The sequence below is a fragment of the Mobula hypostoma genome, chromosome 13, assembly GCF_963921235.1.
Source record: "Mobula hypostoma chromosome 13, sMobHyp1.1, whole genome shotgun sequence".
NCBI classification, from domain to species: Eukaryota; Metazoa; Chordata; class Chondrichthyes; order Myliobatiformes; family Myliobatidae; genus Mobula; species Mobula hypostoma.
Window position 1 is genome coordinate 50,568,399 of NC_086109.1, and position 16,175 is coordinate 50,584,573.

General features: G+C 45.0%; 1 protein-coding gene across 1 annotated transcript in view; it reads left to right on the plus strand.

Moving 5' to 3' along the window:
- The window catches only part of LOC134355953 (myosin-binding protein H-like), an 87,131-nt gene extending 73,400 nt beyond the window's left edge, over window positions 1-13,731 (plus strand). The window contains exons 9-11 of the mRNA XM_063066495.1: window positions 5,840-6,026; window positions 12,836-12,880; window positions 13,491-13,731. Coding sequence (XP_062922565.1) covers window positions 5,840-6,026; window positions 12,836-12,855 — 207 coding nt within the window. The 3' untranslated portion in view covers window positions 12,856-12,880; window positions 13,491-13,731. The remainder of the gene's footprint in view (window positions 1-5,839; window positions 6,027-12,835; window positions 12,881-13,490) is intronic.
- The last annotated feature ends 2,444 nt before the right edge of the window (window positions 13,732-16,175 follow it).

Here is a 16,175-nt window from a genome sequence, read left to right on the forward strand (position 1 = left end):
ACAGGCAAAGAAGAATCGGTTGATGTTGTGTATTTGGATTTTCAGAAGGCCTTTAAACAAGGTGCCACACATGAGGCTGCATAACAAGCTACGAGCCTATGGTATTACAGGAAAGATTCTAGCATGAATAAAGCAGGGGCTGATTGGCAGGAGGCAAAGTGTGGGAATAAAGGGAGCCTTTTCAGTTCAGATGCCAGTAACTAGTGGTGTTCCACAGGGGTCTGTGTTGGGACTATTTTTTTTTAAATTATATATTAATAATTTGGATGATAGAATTGATGACTTTGTTAAAAAGTTTGCAGACAATATGATAGGTGGAGGAGCAGATAGTTTTGAGGAAGTAGAGGGGCTACAGAAGGACTTAGCCAGGTTAGGAGAATGGGCAAAGAAATGGCAGATGGAATACAGAGTCGTGAAGTGTATGGAAATGTACTTTGGTGGAAGAAATTAAAGAGTTGACTATTTTATAAATGGAGAGAAAATACAAAAATCTGAGGTGCAAATGGACTTGGGAGTCCTTGTGCAGGATCCCCTAAAGTTTAATTTGCAGGTGGATTCTGTGGTAAGGAAGGCAAATGCAATGTTAGCATTCAAGGACTAGAATATAAACACAAGGATGTAATGTTGAAACTTTGTAAATCACTGGTGAGACCTCACTTGGAGTATTGTGAGCAGTTTTGGGCCCCTTAGAAAGGATGTGCTGAAATTGGAGAGAGTTCAAAGGAGGTTCACGAAAATGATTCCAGGATTAAATGGCTCGTCATATGAAGAGTGTTTGATGGCCTTGGGACTTTATTCACTAGAATTCAGAAGAATAAGGGGGACCTCACTGAAACCTATTGAATAGTGAAAGGCCTTGATATACTGGATGTAGACAGGATGCTTCCTATAGTGGGAGAGTCTAAGACCAGAGGACACAGCCTCAAGATAAGTGGGCATCCTTTTGGAATGGAGATGAGGAGGAATTTGTTTAGCTAGAGGGTGATGAATCTGTGGAATTCTTTGTCAGAGGCAGCTGTATGTATATGTATATTTATTGGTCAGGCATGAAAGGATACGGGGAGAAGGCAGGAGGTCGGGGCTGATAGGAAAATTGGATCAGCCATGACGAAATAGCGGAGCAGACTCGATGGGCCTAATGGCTTAATTCTGCTCCTATATCTCATGGTCTTAATGATAGATGCAGCCACTTTGAGGCATCTCCTTTTGAAGATATCCTTGAAACTGGGGAGATGGTAGCTATGATGGAGCTGGCTGTTTTTGACGAAATTTTTACAACCAGTAGTAGCGTAATATGCTGTCACCAGCTGGATTGATGCAATTTATTTGAATCACCTACCATTAAACAGCAATCGTGCAATGTACACTCAGCGGCCAATTGATTATGTACTTCCTGTACCTAATAAAGTGGCTTCTGATGTATGTTGGTGGTCTCCTGCTACTGTAGCCCATGACTTCCAGGTTCTAAGTGTTGTGCATTTAGAGATGCTCTTCAGCACACCACTGTTATAGCGTGTGGTTATTTGAGTTACTGTTGCCTTCCTGTCAGCTTGAACTAGTTTGGCCATTCTCCTCTGACCCCTCTCCTTAACAAGGCACAATCCCCTGCAGAACTGCCACTCACTGGATTTTTTTTTCATTTTTCCACTGTTTACTCTTGAGACTTGTGCATGAAAATCCCAGGAAATCATCAGTTTCTGAGAAACTCAAACCACCCTATCTGGCATCAATAATCATTTCATGTTGAAGTCACCTGGATCACATTTCTTCCCCAATCTGGTGTTTGGTCTGAACAACAACGGAACCTCTCAACCACGTCTGAATGCTTGTATGCATTGAGTTACTGCCACATGACTGGCTGATGAGATAAATTAACACACACAAAATACTGGAGGAACTCTGCAAGCCAGGCAGGATCTATGGAAAAGAGAACAGTCAACGTTTCAGGCCGAGACCCTTTGGCAGGACAGGAGAAAAAAAGATGAGGAGTAGATTTAAAAGGTGGGGGAGGGGAGAGAGAAACACAAGGTGATAGATGAAACTGGGAGGAGGGGGTGAAGTAAAAAGATGGGAAGTTCATTGGTGAAAGAGATACAGGGCTGGAGAAGGGGGAATCTGATAGGAGAGGGCAGAAAGCCCTGGAAGAAAGAAAAGGGGGGAGAAGGCGATGGGCAGGTAAGGAGATAAGGTGAGAGAGGGAAAAGGGAATAGGGAATGGTGAAGGAGAGGGGGGTGGGGCAGTACCGGAAGTTCGAGAAATCAATGTTCATGCCATCAGGTTAGAGGCTACCCAGAGGGAATATAAGGTGTTGTTCCTGCAAATTGAGTGTGGTCTCACCATGACAGTAGAGCATGCCATGGATTATCATATCAGAATGGGAAGTGGAATTGGCCACTGGGAGATCCCACTTGTTCTGGCAGACAGAGCATAGGTGCTCAGCAAAACGGTCTCCCAATCTATGTCGGGTCTCACCAATATACAAAAGGGAACACTGGGAGCACCAGACACAGCATATGACCCCAACAGACTCATCTGGAAGGACTGTTTGGGGCCCTGGATAGTAGTGTGGGAGGAGGTGTAGCATCTCTTCTGCTTGTAAGGATTAGTGCCAGGAGGGAGATCAGTGGGGAGGGACAAATGGACAAGGGAGTTGCGTAGGGAGTGATCCCTGCGGAAAGCAGAAAGTGGGGGGGAGGGAAAGATCTGCATGGTGGTGGGATCCCGTTGGAGATGGCGGAAGTTGCGGAGAATTATGTGCTGGACACAGAGGCTGGTGGGTGGTATGTGAGGACTACAGTGACCCTATCCCTGGTAGGGTGGCAGAAGGATGGGGTAACACTAGATGTGTGTGAAATGGAAGAGATGTGGGTGAGGGCAGCATTGATAGTGGATGAAGGGAAGTCCCTTTCTTTGAAGAAGGAGGACATCTTCTTCGTTCTGGAATGAAAAGCTTCATCCTGAGAGCATATGCAGTGGAGACTGAGGAATTGAGAGAAGGGGATGGTGTTTTTATAAGTAACAGGGTGGGAAGAGGTATAGTCCAGGTAGCTCTAAGAGTCCATGGGTTTATGATAGACATCAGTAGATAAGCTGTCTCCAGAGATAGAGAGAGTGAGATTGAGAAAGCCGGGGGGGGGGGGAAGGTGTTGGAAATGGATCAGGTAAATGTGAGGGCAGGGTGGAAGTTGGAGGCAGAGTTGATAAAGTCAAAGAACTTGGCATGGGTGCAGGAAGCAGCCCCAATGTAGCCATTGATGTAGCATTGGAAAAGTGGGGGACAGGCGCTAGTGTAGGCTTGGAACATAGACTGTTCCACATGGCCGACAAAAAGACAGGCATAGCTGGGACCCATGCAAGTGCCCATCGCTACCCCTTTTGCTTGAAGGAAGTGGAAGGAGCCAAAGGAGAAATAATTCAGCTGACGGAGGATTAGATAATTGCATTAATGAGCAAGTGTACTTAATATAGTGACCACTGAGTATCATTAATAGTTTTAGACCATAAGACCATAAGACATAGGAGCAGAATTAGGCCATTCATCCTAATCAAGTCTGCTCCACCATTCCATCATGGCTGATCCCGGATTCCAATCAACCCCATACACTGGCCCTCTCATCATATCATTTGATGCCCTGACCGATCAACTTTCACCTTAAATATACGCACGGACTTGGCCTCCACCGCAGTCTCTGGCAGAGCATTCCACAGTATTACTACTCTCTGGTTCTTTTACCAAAATACATTATCGTACATTTTCCAACACTGTTTCTGTCACCTTTTTGCCCTTTCTTCCAATTTGTCTAAATTTTGGGCCCCATATCTCAGAAAGGATGTGATGTCATTGGAGAGAGTCTAGAGGAGATTCACAAGGATGATTCTGGGAATGAAGGGGTTAACATATGAGAAGTGTTTGGCAGCTTTGGGCCTGTACTCACTGGAACTTAGAAGAATGTGGGGGGGAAGCTCATTGAAATCTACCAAGTGTTGAAAGGACTAGATAGCGTGGATGTGGAGAGGATGTATCCTATGATGGGGGTATCCAGAACTAGAGGGCACAGCCTCGAACTTGAGGGGCGACACTTTAGAACAGAGGTAAGGAGGAGTTTTTTTAGCCAGAGAGTAGTGAATTTGTGGAATGCTCTGTCACAGACTGTGGTGGAGGCCAAGTCCATGGGTATACTTAAAGAAGTTGATCGTTTCCTGATTGGTCAGCACATCAAAGGATATGGCAATGAGGCAGGCATATGGGGTTGAGTGGGATCGGGGATCAGCCATGATGGAATGGCAGATCAGACTCGATGGGCTGAATGGCCTAATTCTGCTCCTATGTCTTATGGAGTGTAAATTGCATCAAGGCTCCTTTGCAAAGTGTTTCACCCGATACTCAGGCAGCTCCATCATGAGCACTAGCCACCATTGAGGGCATCTTCAAAACATGATGCCTCAAGAAGGTGACACCTGTTATTAAGGACCATTACCAAAGCTTATGGGGTGTTGGCTTTCATAAATCATCTGTTATTAAGGACCCTTACCAAAGCTTATGGCGTGTTGGCTTTCATAAATCATCTGTTATTAAGGACCCTTACCAAAGCTTATGGCGTGTTGGCTTTCATAAATCATCTGTTATTAAGGACCCTTACCAAAGCTTATGGGGTGTTGGCTTTCATAAATCAAGGGATAGAGTTTAAGAGTCGCGATGTAATGATGCAGCTCTATAAAACTCTGGTTAGGCCACACTTGGAGTACTGTGTCCAGTTCTGGTCACCTCATTATAGGAAGAATGTAGAAGCATTGGAAAGGGTACAGAGGAGATTTACCAGGATGCTGCCTGGTTTAGAAAGTATGCATTATGATCGGAGATTAAGGGAGCTAGGGCTTTACTCTTTGGAGAGAAGGAGGATGAGAGGAGACATGGTAGAGGTGTACAAGATATTAAGAGGAATAGATAGAGTGGATAGCCAGCGCCTCTTCCCCAGGGCACCACTGCTCAATACAAGAGGACTTGGCTTTAAGGTGAGGGTTCAAGGGGGATATTCGAGGAAGGTTTTTTACTCAGAGAGTGGTTGGTGCATGGAATGCACTGCCTGAGTCAGTGGTGGAGGCAGATACACTCGTGAAATTTAAGAGACTACTAGACAGTTATATGGAGGAATTTAAGGTGGGGGGTTATATGGGAGGCAGGGTTTGAGGGTCGGCACAACATTGTGGGCTGAAGGGCCTGTAATGTGCTGTACTATTCTATGTTCTATGTAGGAGATACTCTCTTCTCATTACTACCATGATGAAAGACCTAAAGACTCACGTTTAGAAACAGCTCCTTCTCCTCTACCATCATTTGTTTGAATGATCCATGAACCCATGGACACTACCACTCCATTCCTTTTCTTCCCCATCAACACTACCGCATTATTCATCTCCTTCTCCTCGTGACGTGCTAATTATTAAGTCTGGTTAGTCTGAGCACACGTGTGGCCGTTGGATGGTTTAGCAACAGTCTTCTGCCCCATCACAGCATAGTGTCCCAAGTATATGAAGGGAATCCCAGCAAATTAGTTTTTCATCTTTAAGAGATGCCATAAATAAATGGTTGCCCTGATTAACCGATGGCCAAATTAGCCAGAATCTACACACATATATATATTTCTATAGGACATTTTGTTTATTGCATTGTGCTGTTGCAGTAAAACAACAAATGTCAGTGATAATAAACCTGATTCTGATTCAGAATTGCATATTACAGCTAATTATAAAACATCACACCATAACTGGTTACACTTCACTCTGTGTCACCAATTTGGTTGTTATAACCCATTGGTTCATTTCTTTGTAACGTTACAGCCCAAAATCAGCTGGTTGAAAAACAAGGCCTTGCTTGAGGAGAACCCAAAGTTCCGGATTCTAACCAACCAGGGCATCTGCACCCTGGAAATCCGCAAGCCGTCGACTTTTGACGGGGGCGTCTACACGTGCAAAGCTGTGAACATGTTGGGAGAGGCAGCAGTGGACTGCAGGCTTGATGTGAAGGGTGAGCGAGAGTGGACTGGAATTTCACAGCCCCAGGGTTTGTCAAAATGTTTCCAAGCAATTGGAAATGGGATTAATTTATTCTGAGATACAATGAAAAGCTTGTGTTGTGCTGTTCCCACACAGAGCATTGAGGTAAAACAATAACAAATCAAAATAAAGCGCAACAGTTAGAGAGAAAATGCAGTGCAGGTTGTTTAAGTTTCAAGATTGTCATTTCCAGTAGACAAGTTATTCTGAACCTGATACAGCACAAAAACACAGTAAGATAAAGAAGACAATAGTGAAAAAGACAGTAACTATGAATGGATAAGATAACTTATACACTTAGATCAATTGTATGTACGTAAGTGACATGAGGCATTGGAATATCTACATAGGATGACTCGTCTAAAAGGAGGTGATAAAGTGGTGGTTCTAAAAGGAAGTGATAAAGTGGTGGTTGGGGGTGTGGAGGGATGGGTCTGTTGGAGGTGTTGATCAGCCATACTGGTTGCGGAAAGTAACTGTTTTTGAATCGAATCACAAACAAGAGAAAATCTGCAGATGCTGTTAGTCCAGAGCAACACACACAAATTGCAGGAGGAACTCAGCAGGCCAGGCAGCATCTATGGAAAACAGTAAACAGTCGGTGTTTCGGGCTGAGTCCCTTCATCAGGACCGTAAAGAAAATTGAGAAGTCAGAGTAAGAAGATGGGAGGAGGGGAGCAAAATGTTCTAGGAGGCAGGTGATAGGCTATATAGCCTCCTCTCTGATGGGAGTGGGACAGTCTTTGAGCAGGGTGGGTGGGATCCTTCAAGATGTTACCGGCCCATTTTCAGCATTTTACTGTATATACTTTTGATGGTGGGTAGGCTGGTGCCAGTGATGCATGGGCAGTTTTCACTACCCGTTGTAGAGCCTTCCTGCCTGCCGCAGTGCCGTTTCTCCACTATGCAGTAAGTTAGGATGTTCTCTATTACATATCCATAGAATGATGTGTGCAAAGTCCAGCTCGCTTCAGCCTCCTCGGAAAGTGGAGGAATTGCTGAGTTTTCCTGACTGCGGAAGATGTTTTCTGGGACATAAGAGTTTGTGCAAGATGTCACTCCCAGGAATTTGAAACTGCTTGCAGTTTCCACTGCTGTAAAGAGGGGTGTGAGTGGTGTGCATTCTGCAATCGATAACCATCTCCTTTGTCTTGATGAAATTGAGGAAGAGCTTATTTATGGTGGATGAGGTGTTCCAGGCCTTGAGCTCTTTCACCTCCTTTCTGGAGACCATCATAGTTGGTGATGAGCCCCACAACTGTCGTGTCATCAGCAAACTTGACAATGCGACTCTTGGGTATTTGGCCATGCAGTCAATTGAGCAGAGTGTACAGGAATGGGTTCAGTACACAGCCCTGGGAGGTTTCTGTGTTGGGGATGTTGGGGAGGCAGGAGCAGTTGTTTATCCTGACTGTTAAGACCAGAATTAGCCCATCAAGTCCACTCCATCATTTCATCATGGCTGATCCCGGATCCCATTCAACCCCATACACGTATTCATAGAAACATAGAAAGCCTACAGCACAATACAGGCCCTTTGGGCCACAAAGCTGTGCCGAACATGTCCTTACCTTAGAACTACCTAGGCTTACCCATAGCCCTCTATTTTTCTAAGCTCCACATACCCATCCAGGAGTCTCTTAAAAGACCCTATTGTTTCCGCCTCCACCAGCAGCCCATTCCACGTACTCACCACTCTCTGCGTAAAAAAACTTACCCCGACATCTCCTCTGTACCTACTTCCAAGCATCTTAAAACTGTGCCCTCTCGTTCTAGCCATTTCAGCCCTGGGAAAAAGCTTCTGACTATCCACATGATCAATGCCTCTCATCATCTCATACACCTCTATCAGGTCACCTCTCATCCTCCGTTGCTCCAAGGAGAAAAGCCCGAGTTCATTCAACCTATTCTCATAAGGCATGCTCCCCAATCCAGGCAACATCCTTGTCAATTTCCTCTGCACACTCTCTATGGTTTCCACGTCCCTCTTGTAGTGAGGTGACCAGAACTGAGCACAGTACTCCAAGTGGGGTCTGACCAGGGTCCTATATAGCTGCAACGTTACCTCTCGGCTCTTAAACTCAATCCCATGATTGATGAAGGCCAATACACCGTATGCCTTCTTAACCACAGAGTCAACATTCGCAGCAGCTTTGAGTGTCCTATGGACTTGGACCCCAAGAGCTCTCAACATATCCCTTGTTGCCTGACCAATCAGGAATATATTATCTTCTGCTTTAAACATCCCTAAAGACCCTGCCGCTCCATCATGGCTGATCCCGGATCCTACTCAACCCCATACACCTGCCTTCTTGCCATATTCTTCGAAGTCCTGACCAATCAGGAAACGATCAACTTCTGTCTTAAATATACCCACAGATTTGGCCTTCACCGCAGTCTTTTGGCAGAGTATTCCACAAATTCACTACTCTCTGGCTAAAAAAATTCCTCTTTACCTGTAAATGAACCTTAGAAACCATAGAAAAACTACAGCACAGAAAAAGGCCTTTTGGCCCTTCTTGGCTGTGCCGAACCATTTTCTGCCTAGTCCCACTGACCTGCACACGGACCATATCCCTCCACACACCTCCCATCCATGTATCTGTCCAATTTATTCTTAAATGTTAAAAAAGAACCCGCATTTACCACCTCGTCTGGCAGCTCATTCCATACTCCCACCACTCTCTGTGTGAAAAAGCCCCTGCTAATGTTCCTTTTAAACTTTTCCCCCCTCACCTTTAACCCATGTCCTCTGGTTTTTTTCTCCCCTTGCCTCAGTGGAAAAAGCCTGCTTGCATTCACTCTATCTATACCCATCATAATTTTATATACCTCTATCAAATCTCCCCTCATTCTTCTACGCTCCAGGGAATAAAGTCCTAACCTATTCAACCTTTCTCTGTAACTGAGTTTCTCAAGTCCCGGCAACATCCTTGTAAACCTTCTCTGCACTTTTTCAACCTTATTTATATCCTTCCTGTAATTTGGTGACCAAAATTGAACACAATACTCCAGATTCGGCCTCACCAATGCCTTACACAACCTCATCATAACATTCCAGCTCTTATACTCAATACTTTGATTAATAAAGGCCAATGTACCAAAAGCTCCCTTTACGACCCTATCTACCTGTGACGACACTTTTAGGGAATTTTGTATCTGTATTCCCAGATCCCTCTGTTCTACTGCACTCCTCAGTGCCTTACCATTAACCCTGTATGTTCTACCTTGGTTTGTCCTTCCAACGTGCAATACCTTACACTTGTCTGTATTAATCTCCATCTGCCATTTTTCAGCCCATTTTTCCAACTGGTCCAAGTCCCTCTGCAGGCTCTGAAAACCTTCCTCACTGTCTACTACACCTCCAATCTTTGTATCATCAGCAAATTTACTGATCCAATTTACCACATTATCATCCAGATCATTGATATAGATGACAAATAACAATGGACCCAGCACTGATCCCTGTGGCACACCACTAGTCACAGGCCTCCACTCAGAGAAGCAATTCTCTACTACCACTCTTTGGTTTCTTCCATTGAGCCAATGTCTAATCCAATTTACCACCTCTCCATGTATACCTAGCGACTGAATTTTCCTAACTAACCTCCCATGCGGGACCTTGTCAAAGGCCTTACTGAAGTCCATGTAGACAATATCCACTGCCCTCCCTTCATTCACCTTCCTGGTAACCTCCTCGAAAAACTCCAATAGATTGGTCAAACATGACCTACCACGCACAAAGCCATGTTGACTCTCCCTAATAAGTCCCTGTCTATCCAAATGCTTGTAGATTCTGTCTCTTAGTACTCCCTCCAATAACTTACCTACTACCGACGTTAAACTTACTGGCCTATAATTTCCCGGATTACTTTTCGATCCTTTTTTAAACAACGGAACAACATGAACCACTCTCCAATCCTCCGGCACCTAACCTGTAGACAGCGACATTTTAAATATTTCTGCCAGGGCCCCTGCAATTTCAACACTGGTCTCCTTCAAGGTCCGAGGGAACACCCTGTCAGGTCCAAGGGATTTATCCACTTTAATTTTCCTCGAGACAGCAAGGACCTCCTCCTCTTCGATCTGTACAGTTTCCATGATCTCACTACTTGTTTCCCTTAATTCCATAGACTTCATGCCAGTTTCCTTAGTAAATACAGACGCAAAAAACCTATTTAAGATCTCCCCCATTTCCTTTGGTTCCGCACATAGCCGTCCACTCTGATCTTCAAGAGGACCAATTTTATCCCTTACAATCCTTTTGCTCTTAATATACCTGTCAAAGCTCTTTGGATTATCCTTCACTTTGACTGCCAAGGTAACCTCAAGTCTTCTCTTAGCCCTCCTGATTTCTTTCTTAAGTATTTTCTTGCACTTCTTATACTCCTCAAGCACCTTATTTACTCCCTGTTTCCTATACATGTCATACAACTCCCTCTTCTTCTTTATCAGAGTTGCAATATCCCTTGAGAACCAAGGTTCCTTATTCCTATTCACTTTGCCTTTAATCCTGACAGGAACATACAAACTCGGCACTCTCAAAATTTCTCCTTTGAAGGCTTCCCACCTACCGATCACATCTTTGCCAGAGAACAACCTGTCCCAATCCACGCTTTTTAGATCCTTTCTCATTTCTTCAAATTTGGCCTTCTTCCAGTTCAGAACCTCAACCCTAGGACCAGATCTATCCTTGTCCATGATCAAGTTGAAACCAATGGTGTTATGATCACTGGAACCAAAGTGCCCCCCTACACAGACTTCCGTCACTTGTCCTAACTCGTTTCCTAACGGGAGATCCAATATTGCATCCCCTCTAGTTGGTCCCTCTATATATTGATTTAGAAAACTTTCCTGAACACATTTTACAAACTCTAAACCATCTCGACCCCTCACAGTATGGGAGTCCCAATCAATATATGGAAAATTAAAATCCCCTACCACCACAACTTTATGTTTCCTGCAGTTGCCTGCTATCTCTCTGCAGATTTGCTCTTCCAATTCTCGTTGACTATTGGGTGGTCTGTAATACAATCCCACTAATGTGGCCACACCTTTCCTGTTTCTCAGCTCCACCCATAAGGACTCAGTAGACAAGCCCCCTAATCTGTCCTGCCTGAGCACTGCTGTAATATTTTCCCTAACAAGCAATGCTACTCCCCCACCTTTCATTCCTGTGCCTCGATCACATCTGAAACATCGGAACCCTGGAATATTAAGCTGCCAGTCCTGCCTGTCCTGTCTGTCCTGTAGCCAAGTTTCACTAATTGCTATAACATCATAATTCCACGTGTCAATCCACGCCCTCAACTCATCCGCCTTCCCCGCAATACTCCTAGCATTGATATACATCTCAGAAGATTTTTACCACCACTCACAACCTTTCTATTAGCGGATTTGCTTGAACTTTTAACATCATTTATTTTCACCCCAGCTACACTGTCAGCTCTGGCACTCTGGTTCCCATCCCCCTGCAAATCTAGTTTAAAGCCTCCCCAATAGCACTAACAAACCTCCCCGAAAGGATATTGGTCCCCCTGTAGTTCAAGTGTAACCCGTCTCTCTTGTACAGGTCCCACCTGCCCCAGAAGAGGTTCCAATGATCCTGAAATCTGAAACCCTGCCCCCTACACCAGTTCCTCAGCCACTTGTTCATCCTCCGGAGCATCCTATTCTTACCCTCACTGGCACGTAGCACAGGAGCAAACCTTCTGAGAGTCTTGCAGGAGGACTCCTAATTCCCTTTGCACCTCTGATGTTTGAACCTTCTCCTCATTTAGATAATTCACACAATTGTTCCTTTGAACAAGATGCATTATCATACATTTCCAAACTCTATTGCATCTGCCACTTTTTTTTGCCCATTTTTCCAATTTGTCTAAATCCTGCTGCAATCGCATTGAGCTGAATGGTCTAATTCTGCCCCTATGTCTTATGGACTTCCCACATTCTATAGACGGGATTAACTGGTCACACAGAGGGCACAGCCTCATTGAGCAATAAGGCCCTTTTACCATGCTGTTTCTGTGAATAAAAGTTCCAAGCAATTGGAATTGGTTTATCATTGTCTTGTGTACTGAGGTACAGTGAAAAACTTGTCCTGCATACAGTTTTATGGAGATTAAATCAGCATGATCGCATAACATTCCAAAAATGTACGGAATAGGGTTACAAGCATGTGATGTTGGCACTGGAAACATTGCAACACTTGCTGGCTGCCCCATCGCACATTCTCCGACTTTGTTAGTCACTGACGCAAACACCTTTCACTGTATGTTTTGACATTTTAATGTACATGTAACAAGTAACACAAATCTTAATCTTAAAAATTGATGTACATGTGGCAAATAAAGCTCATCTGAATCTTAGTAATATATCCAAATCGATAATCTGGCAGCCTTTGCATTTCCAAATGTTGTGGACTATCAGAAGATTTTTAAAAATTATTATTTCACAGTTTTTACATACCAGACAGTAAGCAGTATATTTTCCTGTGACTTTAGAAGTGGGAACAGAAGTATTGGAGACTCTGTCTCTTGCCATAAGCCTGATTCATGGTCTTCTGGACCCATTCCTAGCTCCGGCACACTGCTGGCCCACAATTCATACCCTGGCTCTGCCTGCACACTGGAGCCTCAGCTCACACTCAGGACTAAAGAGTGAGGCAGGTGCCAGGCAGCTGGGGTTTCTGAATAGTCGGGTAATCAGGGTTTGCCTCTCTTCATGCCTCTTTCCATTTCTCCGTCTTCTCTAACTGCATCACTCTCTCTCTCTCTCCAGCTGTTTCTGTGGCCCAGTGATATGTGGACCTAACGGAACAAGCAGGTGAGGTTCCCACTCGGAGCAGACATGGAAACAACATTCAACTCGAAATTGGGTTCAAACACATGCACACACCCACACATACATGTGCATTCAGCACCCCCCCCCCACACACACACACACATTCACAGCTCCACATACACCCACAATGGGTAAACTCAATTACAAATACCAAGCACACATTTTTAACACAACTTGTACACCCACAGACATCCCCACCCACATACATAAGCATTGGGTGTGTGCATGCATTTATTTGTGTGTGTGTGTGTGTGTGTGTGTAGAGTGTGCATGTGTGTGATGGTTAAGGTGGCTAAGGTGGCCAATAGCCAAAAAGTCTGCAGGGGTGCACCCACCTTCCCACTCAGCTGGCCTCACCAATCACCTGCCAGCTTGTACTCTTCCACCCCACCTTCCTCCACCTTATTTTGTCTTTTCCCACTTCCTTTCCAATCCTGATGAAGGGTCTCATCCCAAAACGTTGACTCTTTATTCCCCTCCATAGATGCTGCCTGACCTGCCGAGTTCCTCCAGCATTTTGCGTGTGTTGCTCTGGATTTCCAGCACCTGCAGATCACTTGTGTTTATGATGTTTTGTTTTTGTCGCTCACAGATGCGTTTCTTGTCAGCTTTCTCCCGCCTTGATAACATTGAAGAAATGTCCTCCCGCTGCTGGAAGGTCGGCCACTATTTAGAATCACAGAGAACATTGTGTGTCCCTGAGTTGTGCAGTCGGTCAAATCTCTCTTCACGTGTCTGTACCCTGACATTTTAAAGTGTGTGACTTTAGTCAGGTGTCCTGACATTGAGACTTGGCAATGAACGAATCTACAAATAAAAAACTATAAAACGTTCCAGGCATGTGGGTATTCAATAAAAGAAACTGCACACAACACACATTCTGTGGGACAGAGAGCCCAGTCATGCAAATTGTAATTACTGGTGATAACACACATCCACCGTGAGTAATACTCCAAGCTCAAGGGGCAATGTTGACACATCAAGCTACACAGAGCAACACTTGCAGAAAAACTTGATCAGTGGCAGATCTGTTAAGGACAGAGAGCAGGTGGAACAGCTCAAGGCCTGGTGTCAAGCAAATAACCTCTTCCTCAATGAATCAGAAACAGAATCTGGTTTAATACCACTGGGGTATTTTGTGAAATTGTTGTTTTTGCAGCAGCAGTAATAAAAAAACATAAATTACAATTAGGTGTATATAAAAATAGAAAATTAAATGAAATTTATTAGTGCAAAAAGAGAAGGGAAAAAAACTACAGATGTAGCTTTCATAAGTTCACTGTTCATTCAGAAATCTGATGGCAGAGGGGAAGAAGCTGTTCCTGAAACATTGAGCATGTGTCTTCAGGCTTCTGTACTTCCTCCTTGATGGTAGCAATGAGAAGAGGGCATGTCCTGGCAGATGGGTATCCTTAATGATGGATGTCACCTTTTTGAGGCATCACGTTTGAAGGTGTCCTTAATGCTGGGGAGGCTGGTGGCCTTGATAGAGCTGGCTGAGTTGGCAACATTCTGCCACTTTTTCAAAACCTGTGCAGTGACCCCTCACCACACCAGATGGTGATGCAACCAGTCAGAATGCTCTCCATGGTACTGTACTCCTGGAAATCTGTGAGTGTCTTTGTTGACATACAAATTCTCCTCAAATTTCTAATGAAATATAGCCAAAACAAAATGGTTATCGACTTCAGGAGAACTTGTACCACTCACACCCCTTTTTACACTCCTGGGAGTGTATATCTCATTCAACCTCTGATAGTCCCACAACTCATCTTACAATAAGGAAAGCTCACCAAAACCTTTACTTTCTGAGGAAGCTGAGGGAGATAGACTACACACATCAATACTCACTTTCTTCTACAGATGTGCAGTACAGAGCATCCTAACTAGCTGCATCACTGCCTGGTACAGAGACTGCAGTCCAGTGGACAAGAAGGCTCGAAAACAGGTAATCAAAACTGCCCAACGCATCACCGGCACCAGCCAACCCACCATCAAGCACATATAGGTGCCGGACAGAAAGATCAGCTATATCATGAAGGATCCCACCCAGTTCCCTATTCCCAGTTCCTCTGTCTCCGCCGCATCTGCTCCGAGGATGAGGATTTCCATTCCAGGACATCTCAAATGTCCTCTTTCTTTAAGGACCGTGGTTTCCCTTCTACCGTCATCAATGATGCCCTCACCCCATCCTCCTGCAACTACAACAGGGACAGAGTTCCCCTTGTCCTTACCTACCACCCCACCAGCCTCCGGATCCAGCACATTATCCTCCTCAACCTTCAACAGGACCCCACCACTAAGCACATCTTTCCCTCTCCACCCCTCTCCGCTTTCCGCAGGGATCGGTCCCTCTGCGACTCCCTTATCCGCACGTCCATCCCCACTGATCTCCAACCCGGCACTTATCCCTGTAAGTGCTACACCTGTCCCTACACCTCATCTCTTGCAACCATTCAGGGCCCCAAACACTCCTTCCAGGTGAGACAACACTTCACTTGTGAGTCTGTTGGGGTCATCTATTGCATCCGGTGCTCCTGGTGCAGCCCACATCGGTGAAACCCGACGCAGATTGGGGGACCGCTTCGTCGAGCACCTCCACTCCGTCCGCCACAACAGACAGGATCTCCCGGTAGCCACCCATTTCAACTCTGCTTCCCACTCCCATTCAGATATGTCCATACATGGCCTCCTCTACTGCCATGATGAGGCTAAACTCAGGTTGGAGGAGCAACACCTCATATACCGTCTAGGTAATCCCCAGCCCCTTGTTATGAACATAGAATTCTCCAACTTCTGATACTTCCCTCCCCCTCCCTTCCTCTATCCCTATTTCACTCTAGCCCCTCCCGCAGCTCCCTCATGGTTCCACCTCCTTCTTCTACTACCCATTGTTTTCAGGGCTATTACATCAATGCTTCCCCTCCCCCACCCCTTTGTCTTTCAAATTACTGGTCTTTCAACTGACGCTATAAGCATTCTTCAAATCCTTCCCCATCTTTCATTCTTCAGTCCTGACGAAGGGTTCTGGCCTGAAACGTCAACTCATCATTTCTAACTGGTGCTGCCCGACCTGCTGAGTTCATCCAGCGTACTGAAAGTGTTGCTTTGATCACAGCATCTGCAGATTATTTTGTACTTCCCACCCACCCTGCTCACAGACTGTTTGTCCCATTCCCATCAAGGAGAAGGCTACAGGGCCACCAAACTCAAAAACAGTTACTTTCCCCAAACGTAAGGCTGATCAACACAATGCAACCCCCCCCCCCCATTTATC